Source organism: Anoplopoma fimbria, chromosome 23 (assembly GCF_027596085.1).
Source record: "Anoplopoma fimbria isolate UVic2021 breed Golden Eagle Sablefish chromosome 23, Afim_UVic_2022, whole genome shotgun sequence".
NCBI classification, from domain to species: Eukaryota; Metazoa; Chordata; class Actinopteri; order Perciformes; family Anoplopomatidae; genus Anoplopoma; species Anoplopoma fimbria.
The window spans coordinates 14,010,976-14,032,092 of record NC_072471.1 but is presented as its reverse complement, the minus strand read 5'-3'; the positions used below and the strand labels follow the sequence as shown (position 1 = coordinate 14,032,092).

At 42.7% G+C, this 21,117-nt stretch overlaps 5 protein-coding genes across 5 annotated transcripts in view; 3 read left to right on the top strand and 2 right to left on the bottom strand.

Moving 5' to 3' along the window:
• Window positions 1-3,410: 3,410 nt before the first annotated feature.
• Window positions 3,411-7,151, bottom strand: alg10 (ALG10 alpha-1,2-mannosyltransferase). The gene is made up of 3 exons (XM_054624682.1): window positions 6,814-7,151; window positions 5,761-5,958; window positions 3,411-5,682 (listed from the first exon to the last, which is right to left on the bottom strand). Exons 1-3 carry the CDS (start codon window positions 6,976-6,978, stop codon window positions 4,621-4,623), a joined length of 1,425 nt encoding a protein of 474 aa, XP_054480657.1. The 5' UTR covers window positions 6,979-7,151; the 3' UTR covers window positions 3,411-4,620.
• A 231-nt stretch (window positions 7,152-7,382) lies between these two features.
• On the top strand, window positions 7,383-9,412 carry tprkb (Tp53rk binding protein). Its single transcript, XM_054624782.1, has 4 exons — window positions 7,383-7,632; window positions 7,833-7,955; window positions 8,235-8,411; window positions 8,694-9,412. Exons 1-4 carry the CDS (start codon window positions 7,492-7,494, stop codon window positions 8,778-8,780), a joined length of 528 nt encoding a protein of 175 aa, XP_054480757.1. The 5' UTR covers window positions 7,383-7,491; the 3' UTR covers window positions 8,781-9,412.
• Window positions 9,413-9,569: 157 nt separating this feature from the next.
• On the bottom strand, window positions 9,570-11,939 carry srr (serine racemase). The gene is made up of 7 exons (XM_054624572.1): window positions 11,834-11,939; window positions 11,211-11,388; window positions 10,945-11,126; window positions 10,672-10,802; window positions 10,431-10,579; window positions 10,220-10,309; window positions 9,570-10,072 (listed from the first exon to the last, which is right to left on the bottom strand). Exons 2-7 carry the CDS (start codon window positions 11,386-11,388, stop codon window positions 9,831-9,833), a joined length of 972 nt encoding a protein of 323 aa, XP_054480547.1. The 5' UTR covers window positions 11,834-11,939; the 3' UTR covers window positions 9,570-9,830.
• Window positions 11,940-11,953: 14 nt separating this feature from the next.
• On the top strand, window positions 11,954-16,210 carry trmu (tRNA 5-methylaminomethyl-2-thiouridylate methyltransferase). The gene is made up of 11 exons (XM_054624571.1): window positions 11,954-12,149; window positions 12,296-12,461; window positions 12,553-12,659; window positions 12,840-12,962; window positions 13,049-13,221; window positions 13,371-13,424; window positions 13,568-13,634; window positions 13,876-13,976; window positions 14,137-14,281; window positions 14,362-14,444; window positions 14,571-16,210. The coding sequence occupies exons 1-11, from the start codon at window positions 12,068-12,070 to the stop codon at window positions 14,718-14,720; spliced, it is 1,251 nt and encodes a 416-aa protein (XP_054480546.1). The 5' UTR covers window positions 11,954-12,067; the 3' UTR covers window positions 14,721-16,210.
• Window positions 16,211-17,457: 1,247 nt separating this feature from the next.
• celsr1a (cadherin EGF LAG seven-pass G-type receptor 1a) overlaps window positions 17,458-21,117 on the top strand; it is an 85,419-nt gene continuing 81,759 nt past the window's right edge. Inside the window, exon 1 of the mRNA XM_054624576.1 lies at window positions 17,458-21,080. Coding sequence (XP_054480551.1) covers window positions 17,522-21,080 — 3,559 coding nt within the window. The 5' untranslated portion in view covers window positions 17,458-17,521. The remainder of the gene's footprint in view (window positions 21,081-21,117) is intronic.

The window sequence follows — 21,117 nt, the reverse complement described above, 5'->3', positions numbered from 1 at the left end:
CCTATTAAACACACAGATGAAGAGCTACAACACGGATCGTGCTTCTTCATTATAGTCCACCGACACCAACATGGCTAAGTGAGACAAAATGGCAACTTGGCCACAAATTGACTAATGTCTTTTTATTGTGCTTGCTGTGTTTAATCAGTAGTTACCACACATACACACACATACACACACATAAACACACAAAGTTGCACCCTCACAGGAACCTTGCCTTTGTCTCAATTAGCAGTACATATGAAACCGCTTGTTCTCCCTAACCTGGCTTGATACATTATGCATCACAGCTAAGCTGTTTCTGTGTGTGAGTGTGTAAAGTGTGTTTCCACCTCGGCCGGCAATGCATTATGCAGTGAGACAGCAGGCAGATGCACTGGGTGCTGGGAGCCTCATCGCCTCGTACGTTTTTTTCATGTGTGTGAGAGAGAAAGAGACGGTAATAGCTCAGCGGGGAATCTGGTGAATTCTGATTGCGTCGCTGCAGCCACACATTAGGAGGCTACATGTGAATGTGGATACATGTATGTAGATTGACAGGTGTGGAGAGGAGTTCAAAGTTAGGGGACCAATTTACGCTCTGCTGACCCCACACACTGACACACGTTTTCATATGTTGTTCATGATCGACACTGTGAGAATGAATCATTTGTAAATAATTGAGAGGGAGCATTCAGCTAATTAAAATTAAAGTTATAATTGCTATGAGTATTTATTGAGAGAGTGTAGTTAGTCACAATCACCCAGGAAATGAAATTAGCACCTGCCACCTGCCAAATACAGGCTGAATGTCGGCTGTGGCAGGTAAAGTTTTCAGGTCACCAGGCACCATGAAAGTTTAAATAGTCAAGAATTAAGATTACAGATTCCGTATTTCTACAGAATATAGTTCCACAGTTACATAGATAAGTCTATACAATTGTTTATACACGATTGTGGAGATTAGATAATATTATATAAACCTGAACTGCAGTAATTATGTTCACCTCTTTTGTAATGAGATTCTTACTGCTCTGTTATATTATACCCATCGATCTGTGTTTTTCTCTCCATCGTCCTCCTTATCCTCTCCTCCCCCTCCTTCTTTTCTCATCCCAATTATTTTCTGCTCATGCAACTTTTATGTTCCCTCAGGGGACGATGAAGTAATAAACTCTGATACAATTCACTAAAACAAATTAATCTCAGTGTCTTTTCTGCGTTGTTCTGCTCTCACCTTTCGGGTCCAGAAAATAAATGTCCTCCTCCTCAAAGCTCCCCTTTTAAAGAATTGCTCGCCTCTGATGCTTGCACAAGTTAAAGTCTGGGAGAAAAGTTTGCATGTGTGTGGAGAATAGACAGAGAGACGAATAAAACAGAAAACATGTAATCCTTAAGTAATAATGCAGTTCTATTATAAGCCAATCAGTAACAAATGTACCACCATTTTGCCATGTCATGCTGCACATCTTCTATGGAAGTTTAATACGGACAAAATTATTTAATATGCAAACAAATTTAATTATAATCTGCAAGGCAAAAATAAGAAGTGGATGTAGTCAGTATGCTGTCACCCACTGATTTTTTAAAAGGTTTTAAAGCCTCAAGTTCAGCATTTAGACCGTCGCCATCTTTTTTTTTTTATCAGAGTAAGACAACAATTTTAGGCGACCACAATGATACAATTAACTTTTGTTATCTGAAAACACACTAAACGGATTCAAATTGATTCAAAAGACTAAAACACAGGCAACTCCTAGAGTGCATGATCCTGATTCAAATTTCCAACGTTTATAATCTGTCCTGTGTTGTCCTTAAAATATGAAGCCACAGGACTGAAATTTCAGTTTTTTACCTACATATATGAAGAACTTTTTTTCACACAGACAATAAAATCGTTTCATTCTAAACAAACATGGGACTTTCAACCAGGAGACCTGTGTTCATCTCCCAAAGTGTTGTTCAGTTATTTCGAAGTTACGTTAGTGATACAGTACCAGTCAAAAGTTTGGACACACCTTCTCATTCAACTACTTTGAAGAATCTAAAATATAAAACATATTCTGGTTTGTTGAGCATTTGTTTGTTTACCGCATAATTCCATATGTGTTCCTTCATAGTTTGGATGTCTTCAATATAAATCTACAATGTAGAAAAAAATAAAAATAAAAATAAAGAAAAACCATTGAATGAGAAGGTGTCCAAACTTTTGACTGGGACTGTATTTCTAAAGTGTTTTCCGTACTTATGTTACATTGACAAAGCATCAGTATGCGACTAGTTGGGATGAGAAAGTGTTGCATTATCACGACATGGATGTTGATGTGAACACTATATTTACAAGTCGAAAACTCATATGAACTTTGTTATCCTTAAGGCCAATCAGTGTCATTTTGTAAATTTGGTAACAGAGGGGGGGATGCATCATTTTACCAGTTGTCCTCCAAATGCATCAGTAAACTAATGAGATTTTGCATTACACAAGGGCAAAGTTATCATGACACAAAATAACACATATGAATGATGGTAGTGCTTCATTCTTGGGCTATCATTTTCAAAAACCCAGAACAAAGTGGTGAGAAAAGCCTAATCGGTACTTTCATCATCCCGAAGTATAAAATGAATGAGACGCTGAGAATCAATGAGGTTTAGAAAAAGCCAGAATATTAAAAAAACACATACTCCAATATATTTCAAGCTACCCCGAGCCTAAACACAGCTCAAAATGTATCTCCTGAGTGTTAGAATAATGTAATCAACATTTGCATACTCATCCCAGTTTGACTTTATTAAAATCTCTCCGCGGGCTGGCCCCCCACCCCCACTGCTTGATGTCATTAGAATAGACGGAGAGCCATCTTTGTGCTACTTGTTTTCTTTTGGGCTTTCACTTCCAAACTAAAGGAGATCACTTTAAATTACAAAGAGCAACAGAGCAATCGCCAGGTTTCATTATCATCATTATGTACCGTAGAATGTCAGATCCTGCTCATTAAATTTGGCTGCCTGGGTCTCTTCTCTGTTTGTCTTTGTCTAACTGTAGTCTCAGGTCAATTGAAAGCTCTGGCGTTTGTTGATGAGTTGGAGATAATTTGAACAGTATGAAAACATAATTAGCTTTCAAGGCTGGTTTCTCTCTGACCACGTAGATTTTAATGTTTGGGTTAACAAATACATTGTTTTTTGTGTTTTACTCTGCTGTGAAAACACCATTTAGGGGTCCAGTGTTGAATTTAATACCAGTTTGATTGATGTACTTCTCTCTGGTCATATAAAAATCCAGCTTTGTGTTATAGCTCCCCCTAGTGAATGATCTGTTGAGACAACATGCTTGTATCCATTCAGCTGCTCTTTGTATTCTGTAAAGAGCTAGGAGGTGTTTATGTATAAATAAACTAGACATGAGACTTCATACTGAATTAATCATTTTAATCAAAGGTTTACACACAATTGTATGAACAGGGGAACAGCATACAGCAGAATGGACAGATCAACTTCACGAGTAAATCGTATGCATCTACATAGAAAAATGTTGGTGAAATAAACACACACGTACACATAAACACAAAGCAGGCACAATAAAAAAAACTATAGAAAAGGGATACAGACAGTTAACTAATAAATCAACTAAATGACAAACACAAAACATCTTTATTCTGAATCACTTCCAGTGGATCTTGTTATGGCTTGGTCAAAGTATAAATCGGATAAAAATTTGAAAACACATTTATATCTTCTCCATAATTATAAACAAGTATGTTGGTCAAACATGTCAGTGTTCTCAACTGGAAAAAAACAAGGATCTCAATCATTACAAAAACATCCCATACAATAGAAATTCTGAACTTTACAATATGGCTGTCATTTTTGGTCTCTTGAATTATATTTACAGCTCGTGTCAACAGTTATTTCAGCAAAGATCCATTCATAGAACTGCATATGGTATTTACATTTATGGTACAAAACAGTTACAGCCATCATAAACAACACTCGGCCTTGACAATTCCCAGAAACCTGCAGAAATGTTGAAATGACATGATTATTTTTTCCCCCCTGGAGAGAGATCAACATTTCAGCCCAAAATTGTAGTTGTAGTAGAAACAACTTTTATAAACCGTAAACTCTCATTGAAACAGATCATTATAATTCAGACCAGATTTGCAACACTGATACCGCCACTGTATCATCAGAGCCAAAAAAACTTTCCTTTTTACAAAATGTATTCTCTTTCAATACTCTCCGTCATTTTCATGTAACTTTGAACAGAATCACAGTAAATTTGCAGCGTTGCTTCGGGGTTTTGTGGCTTTTGAAAGTAAATCCCAGCAAAACTCAAACCTTTAAACCACATAATTAAATGTTTTTTGATTTTCTCTGTCACCTGTCACGTTAAAACTAGCAATATAGATTCTCAGTGTAAGCTGTGGCGATCCCAATACACGATCCCAAACATTATTTGGTTACACTGTACAAAAATGGTGAAAGTATAAGCCATTTTTGTCTGTTATTGAAATGTAACAGAAGCTTTTCTCTTGATTTCTGAGACTTCACATGTTCTGTGGCTCTCTGGAAAATCTTTTGATACTGACATCCTGTATCGAGTGCGGGAACTCCTGGCATCAGACGCGTGTCTCTTTCTGCTCACCACATGAACCTCTGTGTGGCTGTGCTGTCCGGCCAGTGGAAGGTCTTACTGATGAAGATGTAAAGTGTGGCAGCGTTGACCGCCGTGTACAGGAGGAACTCCACAACGAGTCTTGCAAGGGAGGGGAGGGGCATGTGCAGGCGGTACATCAGGTAGGGAACGATGAAGTACCTGAACTCCAGCAGCTTCTGCGGTACCGTCGCGGCCAGGAGGCACACCAGGAACGCCAGGGTCCAGAAGAGCGAGCGCGACTTGAAGGCGTCCAGGAAGTTCCACCCTGCGAACACGTACGCGGGGACGAGGATGAAGCGCACCAGCTCGTGCCTCTGGAAAAGCCTTTTCCACACGTAGAAGGGGAAATGGCGGTTATCTGCCAGGAGGTACTTGTGGACGGAGGTGAACTTCCACACCAGGAGCAAGCAGACGCATGTGACGAAGATGAAGAACAGAGGCTGCTTCTTCAGAGCCTGGAGGAAGCGAAGAGCGCGGTGGTAACAAAGTGAGACGGGGAGGGAGAAGAAGAGGGCGAAGGACAGGAAATAGAAGAGTTGGGGGAAGTTGAGGCAGGCTTCATGACTTGTCCTGTCACCCACCACTATCCCATCATTCAGCAGTACGAATACCAGGAAGCCCACGCCGACCACCGCGTAAGGCCAGGCTACCAGCAGAACGGCCTTCAGGTGGCTGGGGGAGGTGAGGAACTCCAGCGTGAACAGCGTCGCTTTCTTAGCTCCACTGAAGGACAGAGGGATCTGGGACGTAGGGGCCTTCTCGTCCCTCTTTTTCGAGTGCTCCACCCTCCAGGCCTCATCCATTTTGGCGGCCACCAGAGTGCCCGCGCAGAAGGCCACCCAGATGATGTTGGTCTGACGGAAGAGCACGGAGCAGACGCCGAGGAGCGCCGAGGCCTTGTGGCAGCCGTAGAGCGTCATGAGATAGGTGAAGAGGGTGAAGAAAGTAGACCCGGCGTCGGTGTAGTAGAGGAAGTTGAAGAAGTAGAGCACGGGGAAGGTGGACAGAGACAGCGCTGAGAGGACTCTGCGTGATGTTGTTCGTGTCTGGAAGAGAGGAAACATGATATCAGAAAATGACAACAAGATCAGTCGCGCATGATTACCGTCGTCGTCCGGACATACCTTCTCCCTGAGGTGCAGTTTGCAGACGAGCAGATAGAGCACGTAAAGGTTGCCGCAGTTGAAGAGCAGGTTGATGAAGCGCAGCATGGCCGTGGAACACACCACCTGGCCCGTCAGGTTAGCGAGCCACACCACGGGCTTGATGAATCCGACCGAGACAAGGTAAAGGCCTGGGAGAGTGGTGATCATTGGGTCCCACTGAAGAAAGATCACAACCGTGTTAGAGGTCAAATACACCAATTTGACATGAAGGCTTTATGTGGCATTCTGTGGCACCCTGGTAGTCACTGGGTGGAGTTTGTACAATTAAGGCTGACTCGTGTTCTCTCCATCCAGGATGTTATCTTTGCTTACAGTAAAGAGTGTTTTTTTTACCATTGATTAATGAAAGTGACCTTCTAAAATGCTGGAGGGTCCCTATTTCAAATGAGTTAAGTAAAGTACCAGACTCTTACTTGAGGAAAACAAAAACTATGGTACGCTTTTAAATAACTTAATCAGTAACAAAACAATTAAAAAAACACATTTATTTTTACAATAAACACTTGAAATGATAAAGGCACTTGCAAATTACAAATTAGTACCAAATGTAAACCATACTGTGGCGTTTCATTCTTTTACCTCTTTACTTAAAAAAATATATTTTTTTTTTTACAAAATGTACAAAAACACTGGCAACAAAGATGAACTTGGGTAGATAATAATAATAATAATAATAATAATAATAATAATAATAATAATAATAAACATGAAACTAAATATTAATTTAAATTACTTGACTTCGGAAAAAAAATGATGACGATGATCCTTTAATCTGCACTTTCCTGCACTGTGAATGATGTTCGCTAGAGGCAGCCCGCATGATATCTAGAATACCATTAAGGGCATAAACCTGCACTAATGCCATTCTGTATGTATGACACGGGGATTAAAAGCTCTCCCAGCACCCGCATCGTTTTAAATGATCCGCAGTTAGCCAACCTTTATCCGCTAAACAACAATAAAGAGACGCCCTTTAATGGCCACATCGCGAGTTTCAGGAAGCTGCTTCACCTCGTTGAATTTCCCATGGCAGTACTTCTGAGCTTGTGGGACATGAAAAACCTCGTCCATGTACGGCTCCCTTTGCTCCCGGGTGACTCTGGAGAACAGCAGGCAGGAGATCAAAAAGTTGGTGCTGCAGAGCGCAGTGAAGATGTAGCCTTCAAATTTCTCCATGTTTGATGACGAAATCCGATGTAAAAGTGAATGCAGTTCAAAGACAGCTGTAATAACGTCGAGTATCCCTCATATCAGTATTTCTCTCGTTTAAAAAAAACCCTGCACAATCTCAATTCCGAGGGGAAACTGGTTTGAGCCCTTCCAGTATTGATAAACGGAAGAGTTTTATTTTTGACAGCTGGCGGTGCGCTGCTGAAACATGTCCGGCACGGAAACGGTTTTATAGCTGTTAGTTCCTAGTTGTGCTAAATGGTTAAGCACCACGCTTCTAGATAAACAGCAGTATTTATAGAAGCCACAGTGATCATATGTTATACATTTCAAATTGGAAAAAAAAACTTTTAAATGTCGTTTTCTTGAGTTTTGCAAGTTGGAAACGTTTTCCTTAAGAGGAACTTTGCTCCCATGCGGTGTCACCGTGTTATGGTTCCCCCTCGTGTGCAGACGTTCATGTGAACCGCCGTAAATCGTTATTTTCTTCATAGCTTCTTCTTGAAGCCAATTTCCAACATGCATTTAACACACGGACTGGAGCTCTTTCCCGACCAAAGTGTGACTCAGATGCTCTTCAAGGAAGTCAAAAATGCTGCAGAGCTGAGGCAGTGCGCGGTGGAGGGTAAAATAAAGGGAGCCCTGATTAACCCGACGATGGTGAGATGTTTTTATTCAACCTGAGCAACATTGTTATCAAACTCACGTAGATTAGGCATGTTCTGATATATATATATATATATATATTTATTTATTATATTATATATATATATTTTACGTCACTTTCCAAATGGGAAGTGAAAGTAGTCAGTTTAACAGTGGCACCTCGTTCATCCTCAGACTTTCTTTTTCAATTGCAGCTGGTAAATCCTTTCCAAGTGCTGGTAGCTGCCAACAAGGCTGTCAACTCACAGACAATTGGGAAAATGAAGACGAGAAGTTTGTACTCAGAAATAATCTTCAACCTGTCACCTACTAATAATGTAAGTAAATATAATCTAACTTCATTATCTTTACATGACCCTTTATTTCTTGGTCTGAGAATGCTTCTTGTTGTTTCAAACGGCATCAAACCTTTATCACTTTAGACGTGCAGGAATACGTTTTGCTTTCAATAATGCTCTCCTAACTGATATTTAGACATTGAAATGTTATCTTTAATTCTACTTGCTGTGGATAGCAGCATCGGATAAATGGCCCTAACGTACATGAACAAACTCAAAACAGAAATGCATTATATTTGCATGCCTTCCCTAAAACAGATCTCAGAGGCGTTCAAAAGGTTTGGGAGCTCTGATGGCGATGGCTCTGTCCTGGTGGTCCTGGTTCACGACAAAGATGAGCCACAGCTGCTGTCAGACATCAGAGCCAGAGTGAGCGGACGGCAGGTTCCGGCAGAAGAAGTATCCTCGCTGACAGACCATGCAAAAATCAAAAAGGTTCTCCATCAATGCTTCAATTTCATGCGACTCGTGTTATCTGGTCTTGCTATGTGCGTTTCACTAGACAAGTAATTGAGTCAAATCTAGGACATGCACACACATGCAGTATTCTATATATAGTGTTCATTATCTGAATGGGTGACCATAAGTTAGAATTTTTTAGAGAGAGGTTGAAGTGATAAGTATTATTTTGTCAGCCTCATTTCAAACTTATTTCCATATTTACTAAATGCATTTCAGTTACATTTCTTTTAATCATACCTTTTCTTGTGTTTTCAGCTTTATAAAATCACCCCCCAGGAGGAGAAGTGTGGGACTCTTCTGGACTCAGTAGTATGCAGGATGGCCACGAAGGATGTCATGTAGCTACGACAGGAAGAAGGACCACAAATGGACTTAAAAAAAACAATTGGATGCCTTTTTTTCATATGAGATTTGGATTCGTATTAATAATGTTTTTTTTGCTGTCCCAACAGATGCAAACATTGTCTTTTGTGCACTCTATACAAACTCAAATCAAATTTTCCCAGCTGAAAGGATAATACATCTTATTTTTAATGTATATTTTCATGGAGTTTACTTGTCATTTCTCCTGCTTACATTGTCTATATAGTTTTCATCACGAGTTCCCACAGCCGTTTTTCATTTGTCTCAGTCATTTCTTTCAAGCTTTTCGGGGACAGTTATTTTGTGTCTCAAAGTTGAAGGTGGGCTCTGGGTTTGAGGACAGTGATTTAAAACTGGTCTCATGCCAGCAGTTGGTGAATATTGAAATTTAAAAAGCTCTGGGCAAAATGTCAGCTAGATTTCGAGACAACAAGACAAAGATTCAGTCAAACCCTGTCACCTGAAGAATTCAAGAATATGAAATGTACTAGTTGTCTAAAACATTTGTGTGCAGCTTTGTTCTTTTAAATCACATTGAAAGACCTGTCATTTAATCTCAATTGTAGGGACACTAGAATTCTGTAACTAAATGTAAAAAATCTCTTCATATACACCTGGATGTTTCCTTTCATTCATTCTCAGATTTTCTCTGGGAGCACAAACATTAACATACTGTCAAATACATGAGATTGAAGGTTTTTTTGAATCAGACTGCAAACACTGGAACAATCAAGATGACACTGAGATGAGATGTTTATTGATCTACTTGAGATTATGACACTTGAAATGCTCATCAAGAGAGTTTGGCTATAGAAAATAAGTAAAAATTCACATTATGGTCCATAGAAATTCAAAACTAATTTCATCATGATTCATGTCTGCTTCCGCTGTTGCAACAGAAACTCACTTATTACATTTATAGACAAAACGGCACTGAAATTCTTTCCACATCGGAAGACCTGAATCTTTTTTTGCATTTTCACAGTGTGTTAAAAATATCAAAAGTCACATTTTAGTAGTGTACTTTTGTCAGCCTGGGAAGTTAGCGAGCTCGTCCTTTCCAATGTTCCCTCCGCTGAGGATGCACACCACGTTCTTCCCCTCCAGCTCCGGTATCTTGCCGCTAACGATGGCAGCGAACGCAGCGCAGCCCGACGGCTCCACCACAAGGCCAGACCTGAAGAGGGTGGACACGGCCGCCTTGATCTCTTCATCATTTATGAGGACAATCCCCTCCACGTAACGCTGACACAACTCGAAGGGCAGTGTGCCTGGGATGCAAAGAAAAGGAGAGGGACATGAATCCATATCAGTAACAATAATTAGTTTTTCAACCCTAAAATAATAAGCCTCAATCTAAAACATTGATACTTTTAAGCAAAGGAGATATAGATTGAGAGAAATGTCTCTCATGATACCTGCAAAAGGTGGTGCAAGTCCTGAGGCGATGCTCTTGGTGTCCATGCCCACTGGCTTCTTCTCAAGGAAACTTCTGTACATGGTGCAGGCTGGGTTTAAACAGAAACACAACAAACCCAAAGTTCACTGAGCTGCTATGATGCCTCTGTGGCTCTTAGTGTGAAGCTAAAACTGCAGATTTAGTTTTTTACTCCTGTGAGTTAGTTTTACCTCCATCTGGTTCCACACCATAGATTCTGGTCTTATCACAGCCTGACAGTTTGATGGCAGCGGCTACACCGGCCAGTAGCCCCCCTCCACCACAGCACACCACCACCACATCAGGTTCGGGCATCAACTCCAGCACCTCCATACCCAGACTGGACACAAACACACACACACGGTTTTAGACTTTGCTTTAAAAGATAGAAGTTTGGATCATCATTATTTGGCTGTAAGCCCTTGAGCGTACCTGGCGTGTCCTGCTATTAGATCCAGGTCATCGTAGGAGTGCAGGAAGGTCCTTTCATCCTCCTGAACGCAGCGGTTCACCACATTCATTAGACAGGAGGTGGGAACTCGTTCCACCTCCACCCCGAAACTCTGAGGAGGAGAATTATACTTTCAATACGCAGCTAAACTGCAACAGAGGAATAATTCTGTTTCAGATTGGTACAGATTTTTTTTTATACAACAATAAAAGCGAATCACAGCATAAACTGACAGTCATGTGATAACCTCTGACCTGTATAAGGACGGATCTGGACACAGGGGCCGTCTCAGGCATCACCACTTTGCCCTTTGACCCATAGTGTTTAGAGGCGTACGCAAAAGACTTCCCGTAGTTCCCAGCAGACATGGTGACAAAATGCCCCCCCTTTGGTCTCTTTGCAAACTGGTTGGCCACTCCTCTGATCTTGAACGACCCTGTTAATTAAATGGAAGACAATTCTTTAGTAACGAGCCCGAGGCACGGTTGTGTGAGAAGAATTAAAAGTGGTTTCGTCCGACCGGTTCGCTGCATGTTCTCCAGTTTGATGTGGATGTTGCAGTGGATGTCGAGGGGTAGGGTAGTCTGGCACCAGGGGATCATGGGAGTGTTGATGACACCCAGGGGGCTGCTTCTCACAGTCTCCCTGGCTTCTCTCAGCAGGTCCAGGGTGACAGCGTCTGCTGACACCTCACCCATCTGTGTCAGAAACACACAATCAATTAGCATGAATACATTTGCATTGTGGAGCCATCATTATGGCTGATAAAACATATGCATTTCACATATAATAATCATATATCAATAATAAGTACTATACTTTTTTTTTTCCAATTACTACAGTAGTTTTAATATAGATTTATCCATTTATAGGATTTCACATCAGCCCTTTACACTACTCCAACTTGCATTCATCATATGTGCATATTACAATTAATATTGTAAATATTGTGTTATTAGCTAGCTAACATACTATTTCGGGATTTATCTGCTATTCTTGTATAATACCTTGACATGTGAACCGACCACGCACCCGTACAGATTTATTAAGAAAAGCGAATGCACGTTCAATAACAAAACAAAAAAAGAGAAGTTAAGTAAACCACAGCGATATGTTTCGTGCATGATGCTTATTCCCACTGACCTTAATCACTTGTTTGGACTTTCCCGTTACTTTAAAAAGTGACGGCTCCGTAATGTTTACAGTGTTTCTTTGCGGCTCGCACCTGCAACATTGGTTCCGCTCGAACGGTGTTTCTAGTCGGACGTTATTAGTAAACGGCCCACAAACATGGCTACCCACGAATGTGTCAATGGAGACTTTTTCTTAGTTACGCAATGAAAATAGTATTATAAGACAGGACAGTCATTTGGAAACATGGGTTTTATTAGACATGTGGTGTGCGCCATGTCCGGCGGGGTCGACAGCTCTGTCGCGGCGTTGTTACTAAAGAGAAGAGGTGAGGAAAGCCTGTCATGTCTGACACACTCATGTCTACACTGACTTGCTAATGTTAAAAGGTCATCTAACCAGTTAAAAACTGCTCTCCGTGAATAAATCAAAAGTCAGACACGCAGCTGTTTTTTCCCTCTCTTTCCTTTAAAGGTTACAGTGTAACAGGAGTTTTTATGAAGAACTGGGACTCCCTGGATGAGAGAGGGGTGTGCACTACAGAGAAAGACTGTGAGGACGCCTACAGAGTGTGCCAGAGCCTGGACATCCCCTTCCACCAGGTGTCTTATGTCAAAGAGTACTGGCTTGAAGTTTTCAGGTATTTGTGGCATCCTGGCATAGACATTGAACATGATTTAATTGTGTAACTCTTTCATGTGGATGTCTCATCTGTCTGTTTCCGTTTTCAGTAAACTATTGAAGGAGTATGAGAAGGGGAGGACGCCCAACCCAGATATACTTTGCAACAAGCACATCAAATTCAACCATTTCCACAAGTATGCTATCAACACTCTGGGTATGTGATCATAATGTGTTCATAAACTGATACATACTCATTTCAAGCAGCAACTATATGTGTTTAATATTTGGTAAACAATGGTTGGTAGTTAGAGACGGGAAGATTGAATTGAAATGATTTCAATGTCGAACACAATGCATATGGCGTTTCATTCGCGTTGTGCTGTTGTTGATTTAGGTGCTGATGCCATGGCAACAGGCCACTACGCCAGGACGTCACAGGAAGACGAAGAGTTGTTCCAGCAGACTCGCGCAGCGCCACCGACCACTCTCTTCAGAGATCGATTCGAGATCAGAAATCGTAAGAGTTTGACGGGGAGGGGAATTTCACCACAGCACCAGATGTGAGGTCAGGCCTTCTAGAAATCTTTTTTTTTCTCTTCCCAGCGGTGAGGTTGTACAAAGGAGCAGATCTCCTCAAAGATCAAACCTTCTTCCTCAGTCAGATCTCCCAGGATGCCTTGCGACAAACCACGTTCCCGCTGGCCGGACTCACCAAAGACTTCGTCAAAAAGATTGCTGCTGAGGCAGGCTTTCACCATGTGCTGAAGAAGAAAGAGGTAGCCACACACACACACACACACACACACACACACACACACACACACACACACACACACACACACACACATTTATAAAGAAAGATCATGTAATAGGGATATATGTAATCACATTAGTCAAATCACACAGTAAACTTGATCTTTTACAGAGTATGGGCATCTGCTTCATTGGAGAAAGAAACTTTGAAAACTTTATTTTGGAGGTAAGAATTAAAACTTCCAAATATTTTTTCAACATTACAAATTTATCACAAATGTGCCTTGTTTTCTTTTTTGCCCTCTCATCTATCATGTATTGAGAAATACATGTAAACCTATACAATTTTTTTTTTTCTCCTGTTTCCAGTATCTGGAACCCAAACCAGGGAACTTTGTCTCCATTGAGGACAGGGCTGTCAAGGGAACACACAAAGGCATGCTCATTTTTGATTCAGGTTCTCAAATTGTGAACTTCTCTTCTTATGCAGTCAGAATGTGATGGCTATCAAATGCGTCATATTTTAGGCCAATTAACACTTAAATCTGTGTTTTCTTCACTGATTCTCGTGGGTTTTCCTTTCAATTTGTGTTCCAAACTACTGACACTTAAAACATCTCATTGTTAACTTCCTGCTCCTTCCCTTGTCATTTGCCCTTGTGTGTCTGTCTGTACAGGCTGGTTCACTTTGACGCTGGGCCAGAGGGCGAGAATTGGAGGGCAGAGAGACCCCTGGTTTGTGGTGGACAAAGACACCGATACTGGAGATGTGTTTGTGGTGAGAAAGTCGGTCTATGTTGAAAAGAAAATTCTCACTTACATTTAGGATTTATATTTATTTTGCCCACTTTTTTTAAAGTGTAGTCAATCATGCAACACTGTTTGAAACATGACCAACTTTTTCTGTAATTTTATTCCATAAATGTCTCCCCAATCAGGCTCCAACAACCAATCACCCGGCTCTTTTCCGTGACACGATGCGGACAGACCGCTTCCACTGGGTAACGGTGGACCCGCCTCCTGAACTAGTCAGGACCCAGATGATGGAGTGTCATTTCCGCTTCATCCACCAGATGCCTCTCAGTGAGTCTTTTGCCGTTAGAGCCGGTACATTGATGAAAGAGAATTTACTGAAAAAATAAAACACTTTTTGCTCTTTCCAGCTCCGTGCACAGTGACCCTGAACATGAACGGCTCTGTGTGGATCACACTCTCCCAGCCAGTCAGAGCTCTGACACCCGGACAGGTAACACACCTGCGTTACAGAATACAGTGTAATTGCATGGGCCTACCAGTTATAATACCAAAAAGGCTTTCTCATTGTAGGAGTATGTGCGTGTTTTCTTAGCCCTTCTTAACGTTCCTCCCCCAGTTTGCTGTGCTGTACAAAGGAGACGAGTGTCTGGGTAGTGGGAAGATCATGCAGCTGGGGCCCAGTGAATACACCCTCCAACAGGGCAGAGAACGCTTGGTAGCAGCCGCGCAGCACAAGGAGCAGCCGATCCCTGAACCAGCCAGCTGAGACGACCAGCCCGGCCGTGTTGTTGACGAGCTCTGTCTGGTACATTATGTAGAGCACACTGTTCATGAGGATAAACTGTGACACGGATGTTGTTTTAGAGACCCCTTACAGGTGATGGTTCTATAAATACTTTGATGTATTGATAGGATGAGGACAAGACGGTTAATGAGGATATCTGCTAGCTGCTCAGATTAACCATCTGCATCCAAGCCTACTGGTGTTTTGAGTGGAGATAAGATTTGATAAGAAAAATAAAGTTTAATAAGTAATAAGATGGTTTGCTAAGTGGCAGCAACCCCATTTTCACTTGTATAGCGAACATAATGCGTTGCCTTTATTTATACTCTGCAAGTACTCCATAGTACATTCATGATGTCATTAGATCTGTTTGCTGTGCAAAGACCTGCAGCCTGGCATTATATTATTTAAGGGAAAAAAAACTGTTTGATATTCATGTACTTGATACTTTATCTGGTATTTAAGAAGTGTTTGATGTATGCTCCATCTCCAGAATTTGGTTATTCTTTGGAAAAGGAGTTGTCATATCAGAAACCAAAGTCCAGCTTGGATTTTTAAATAGTTAGCCAGTGCTAAAATGTTTCAGAAGATGTCAAAAATTCCTCCAACCCAAACTCTAATATGGAGAGTCTTGTCACTTGTGGTCTGGAAGAAAAGCTATCTTTTTTTTATTGACGCTGGCAGTCTGAGCTCTTTAGTGGTTTTCTTAACTGTAATAGTAGTAAACCTGTGAGTGACCCAGGGAAATGGGATTTGTCTCTAAGCTAGCAGAGGGTTCATTATGGGTCTAGAGATGTTGGACACAATTGTTGGCCCTCTTAACTGTGAGTGAAAGTGATTCTGTGAAAAATAATTCTCTTGATTATTCAGAATTTTCATTCACTGAAGGGTTACTATCATCTCCAAGGTTTCTCATGTTGTTCACGAACTTCCCTCCTGTCCTTTACCTGTACCTTCTTTTCTGACTGACTGTCACTCATGCTTCCCTGCCTCTGTGCCAACTGCAAACCTAAAGCGGATCAATGTTCATCCATGACTCTACTTTGTTCTTTGAATCATTTTCAAAAAGCAAGATGCTTCGTGTTTTCTTCTGTTTGTTTATTGATAAACTATGTTAATGCTTTAGTACTAAAGTAAGAACAACCAAATAGGATTAAAAAGCAAATGTGGTGTTGTTCAAGACAGTGGTATTGTTCAACTCAGCTGTTATTGAACTACTTTATACTGTCATGAATATTGATTCCGTTAAAAACATATATAGGGTTTTTGAAACAACAAATTATAGAGATTTATACATTGGACATTTTAGGTGCCTTTTCTCTTAAAATGGTTGTAAGCTCTTCCTAAACTACAAGCTGTAAATACTTGAACATTTACCAGCGAGTGAATAAACCTCATAAGTGATTCATTGGCCGGCATATTCCCTCCAGAGTCTTTATTTACTTGAGAATGTACAGTGTGTGATTGTGCATTGGTTGTCCTACCGTTATTGATCCACAGGGGGCGCTATTGTACAAGATTAACCTGCAGGGGAACCTGTGCTACTCGCGTCAGCATTGTTTTGCACGATCAGCATACTGTATATTCCTATGAATCCTAATGACACTTATGTCAGAGCCTAATTATACAAATATGACCTCATCATATTGTCTGTTTTCTCAGTAAATATAACTTTATTTTATAATATTTTTGTGATTTTGTTTGGGGTGGGGGGGAAAGTTCCTGTTTTTCATCTGTCATCGTAAAACTGGTTTTCTTGTGTGTGGGGGGGAAAAAGTGAATATAATAGGCTCAGACCAAAAACAGTAAGAGAATAATAAAATGTGTTGCTAATATATCATCATGCAACCCACTAAAGTGAAAAAATAGAAGGTCCATAAACAAATAATGAACATAAAGAAGAAAATATTATATATCATATGGTTATCTAATGGGTTTTACTATATGAATAAAAAACTTTGACATAAAAAGAGAGAGACATAAAGAGAGAGATACAACTTTTCTAGAGGGAGTTATTTTTTAGTTTCTGAGAGATAACTTACTATGCTAAAAAATAAGTACTGTGTTATGATTATTCAACATTCTCACTATGACACTATATCTTTTTTTAACAAAGGTAATAACTAAATAATAATGTAGTTTATCAAGCTGTAACATTCGTATACAGTTTTTGAATGAGGATGATACAAGTAGTTGAACCGTGTCCACCTTTTTACTCCATCCACACATGAGTAGCAGCTTTATTGGAGTTGTGTGACATGTCAACATCATTTTCAAATTGTTTGACATTTCAGTTTTCGTTGGATTGCTTTACATGTATGTGTTTTATGCACCATTAGTTCTTACAACTTCTCCAACATATACACAATACACACTCAACCACGCATTAGGAGTTGTACCCCCAGCTCTCACCCAATTTTAATAACAATGCACTTGCCCGGTCAGGTCCACTTCCTAAATCTCCATGAGAAATAAAAAAAGCCCCCCCTCAGTGAAAGCGTCCCAAAGGGGGGGAACGCAGCAGGTTTATGGTAATAAGTCTCCGAGGAGAAGAGAGGAGGAGGAGGAGGAGGAGGAGGAGGAGGAGAGCCACGGAGCCATTTTGTGCTCATTTTAAACTCAGTGTGGGTTAACGCAGCTGCTGCGCGCCGTGGATACACCGATACTATGGACACCAAGCGTCTTTTTCCACGTTAAAAACTTCACTATGAGGGCTAAAAGTAAAACTCGGTGCTGGGAGAGGGAGAGTTCATGCTTGTGCTGAGGAGTTTCGGTGAAGTTGGATGGGATTTGGCAGGTTGACGAGCATGGAGCTCCCGATGTGTTGGGTTTGGGTTTGTGTCCTGTTCAGCGTGCCGCTCTTTGGATGTCTGGAGATACACCTTTCGGAGACTTTACAGCCCGGGACCCTTTTGGCAAACCTGTCGCTTGGACCCGGATGGACTTTTAAACTTGACAGGACTTTATCTCCCAAATTCATCCAGAGTTTTTTCCAAGTGGAGAGACACGACGGGGTCATCCGTCTGTCCCACAAAGTGCAGTGCGCTCACACAGCCAGGAACCCGGCTCCTGTTTATTTCAGAACAGGTTCCTCCACATCTGGGGACGTGGTTCTGACACAGTTTAATGTGTTCGTCCACGGCCAGGACTGTTTTATTAAATACAAGAGAAAGAAAGCGTCAGCTAAGCCAGACATTCACATTAAACACCTTACAAAACTGGAGGCGACTTCCTGCTTACCTGCAGGTAAACCTCTGCTGAACGTAACGGAGCGTCTGCCCACCTTTACGCACAGCGTCGTGTTTCTGGACAGCGTGTGTGTTGGCAAAGACGTGAGCGCAGTGTTCAGGAGTGGGGTGCTGTTCCTGGCCACTGACTTGTGTCTGGAGCACCGAGGACAGACAGAGGCGAGTTTGCACTGCTCTCTGCACAGCTCTGCAGGCGGCAGGCTGTCTGTGCAGCTGAGTTTGACGCTTGTGAAAGCGCACAAACAACGTGGGTCCGTCCATGAAAGCATGCTGAGAAAGTCTGGGGAATTGATCCGTAGAGGGAAGCGACAGGTAAACGCGGCTCCTCAGTTTCAGCTCCCCAACTATCAGGTGTCTGTGCCCGAGAATGAGCTGGCCGGTACGCGGGTTATCACCCTGAAAGCCACTGACCCGGATGATGGAGAGGCAGGGAGGCTGGAGTACAGCATGGAAGCCTTGTTTGACAGAAGGTCCAATGACTTTTTTGACATAGACTCCCAGACAGGGAGCATAACAACCGTCCAGTCACTAGACAGAGAAGTCAAAAACACCCATGTTTTCAAAGTCACTGTAATTGACAACGGCTCCCCCATAAGATCTGCCACTTCTTACCTCACTGTCACTGTGAGTGACACCAACGACCACAGCCCGGTGTTTGAGCAAACTGAATACAGCGTGAGCATCCGGGAGAACGTCGAAATGGGGTTTGAAGTGATGACAATCCGAGCCACTGATGGGGACGCTCCCTCCAACGCCAACATGATTTACAAAATTGTCAACGGAGACGGGGTTAACTCTGTGTTTGAAATCGACTCGCGGAACGGCCTGGTGAGGATCAGAGAGCGGCCTGACAGGGAGATCCGGGCCAAGTACCAGCTGATTGTCGAGGCCAACGACCAGGGCAAAGACCCAGGCCCCCGCAGTGCCACTGCTACTGTCAAGATCTCTGTGGAGGATGAGAATGACAACTACCCACAGTTCACTGAAAAGAGGTATGTTGTGCAGATCCCAGAGAATGTGGCAGTCAACACCAAAGTCATTCAGGTGGAAGCCACAGACAAAGACGAGGGGAACAACGCCAAAGTTCACTACAGCATCATCAGCGGCAACGTTAAAGGACAGTTCTACATTCACTCCCCCACTGGTGTGATTGATGTCATCAATCCTCTGGACTATGAGATGATTCGAGAGTATAATTTGCGGATTAAGGCTCAGGACGGTGGCAGGCCTCCTCTGATAAATGGCACAGGGATGGTGGTGGTGCAAGTGGTGGACGTGAACGACAATGCCCCCATGTTTGTCAGCACACCTTTTCAGGCAACTGTGTTGGAAAACGTGGCCATTGGCTACTCTGTTATTCACATTCAAGCAATTGACAGTGACTCCGGAGAAAACGCCCTTTTGGAATACCGGTTAACCGACACCTTGCCTGGTTTTCCATTAACGATCAACAACAGCACAGGATGGATCACAGTGAGTGAAGAGCTTGACAGGGAGACCACTGACTTCTACACCTTTGGCGTGGAGGCGAGGGATCATGGGATACCTGTGATGTCATCCTCAGCCAGCGTCAGCATCACGGTGCTTGATGTGAATGACAACGTACCCACCTTTACAGAGAAGGTCTACTCGCTGAAGATCAACGAGGATGCCGTCGTGGGTACCAGCGTGCTGACAATGACGGCCGTAGATAGGGACATCAACAGCGTGGTGACCTATCAGATCTCCAGTGGCAACACCAGGAACCGCTTTGCCATCACCAGCCAGAGCGGCGGCGGTCTCATCACCTTAGCCCTCCCCTTGGACTACAAGCAGGAACGCCAGTACGTCCTGACGGTCACCGCCAGCGATGGAACGCGCTACGACACCGCTCAGGTGTTCATCAACGTGACGGACGCCAACACACACCGGCCCGTCTTCCAAAGTGCAAACTACCAGGTGACGCTCTGTGAAGAAAAACCAGTGGGCTCAACCGTGGTGGTGATCAGTGCGACGGACGAGGACACGGGCGAAAATGCTCGCATCACGTATGTGATGGAGGACAATGTTCCTCAGTTTAAAATTGACCAAGATACAGGCGCCATCACTACACAAATGGAGATTGATTATGAAGACCAGGCCTCCTACACGTTAGCCATCATTGCCAGAGACAATGGAATCCCTCAGAAATCTGATACCACCTATGTGGAGATTATCATCCTTGATGCCAACGATAATACTCCTCATTTTCTTAGGGACAGGTACCAGGGGACCGTTTTTGAGGATGCACCTGTCTACACCAGCGTTCTCCAGATCTCTGCTTCAGATAGAGACTCTGGCCCGAATGGCAGGGTGAGCTACACGTTTCAGGGCGGTGATGACGGAGAGGGGGATTTCTTTATCGAGCCTTACTCCGGTATCATCAGAACGGCTCGCAAACTGGACCGGGAGAATGTCCCTGTTTACAATCTGAAGGCCTATGCTGTGGATAGGGGGGTTCCGCCTCTGAAAGCTGCTGTTCCCATTCACGTGGTAGTCCAAGACATAAATGACAATGCTCCAGTGTTTGAGAAGGACGAGCTGTTCATTGACGTGAAGGAGAACAGCCCGGTTGGGTCCGTCGTGGCCCGGATCAGTGCCTCCGACCCGGACGAGGGCACCAACGCTCAGATCATGTACCAGATTGTAGAAGGGAATATTCCAGAAGTTTTCCAGCTGGACATTTTTAACGGTGACCTCACTGCACTCACAGACCTGGATTACGAGGTTAAAACAGAGTATGTCATTGTGGTCCAGGCCACCTCGGCTCCACTAGTGAGTCGGGCCACTGTGCACATCCGCCTCATCGATATGAATGACAATATGCCAGTGCTGCAGAACTTTGAGATTATCTTCAACAACTACATCACCAACAAGTCCAACAGTTTCCCATCAGGAATAATAGGAAGGGTACCAGCTCATGACCCGGATGTGTCGGATAAACTGCGGTACAAGTTTGAGTCGGGGAATGAGCTCAATCTGCTGCTGTTGAACGAGGACACTGGGGATCTGAGGCTGAGCAGGGACCTGGACAATGACAGGACCCTGGAAGCACCCATGACCATATCCGTCACAGGTAAGAAAAAATCCAAATGTTTATTTTTCCTTTCACT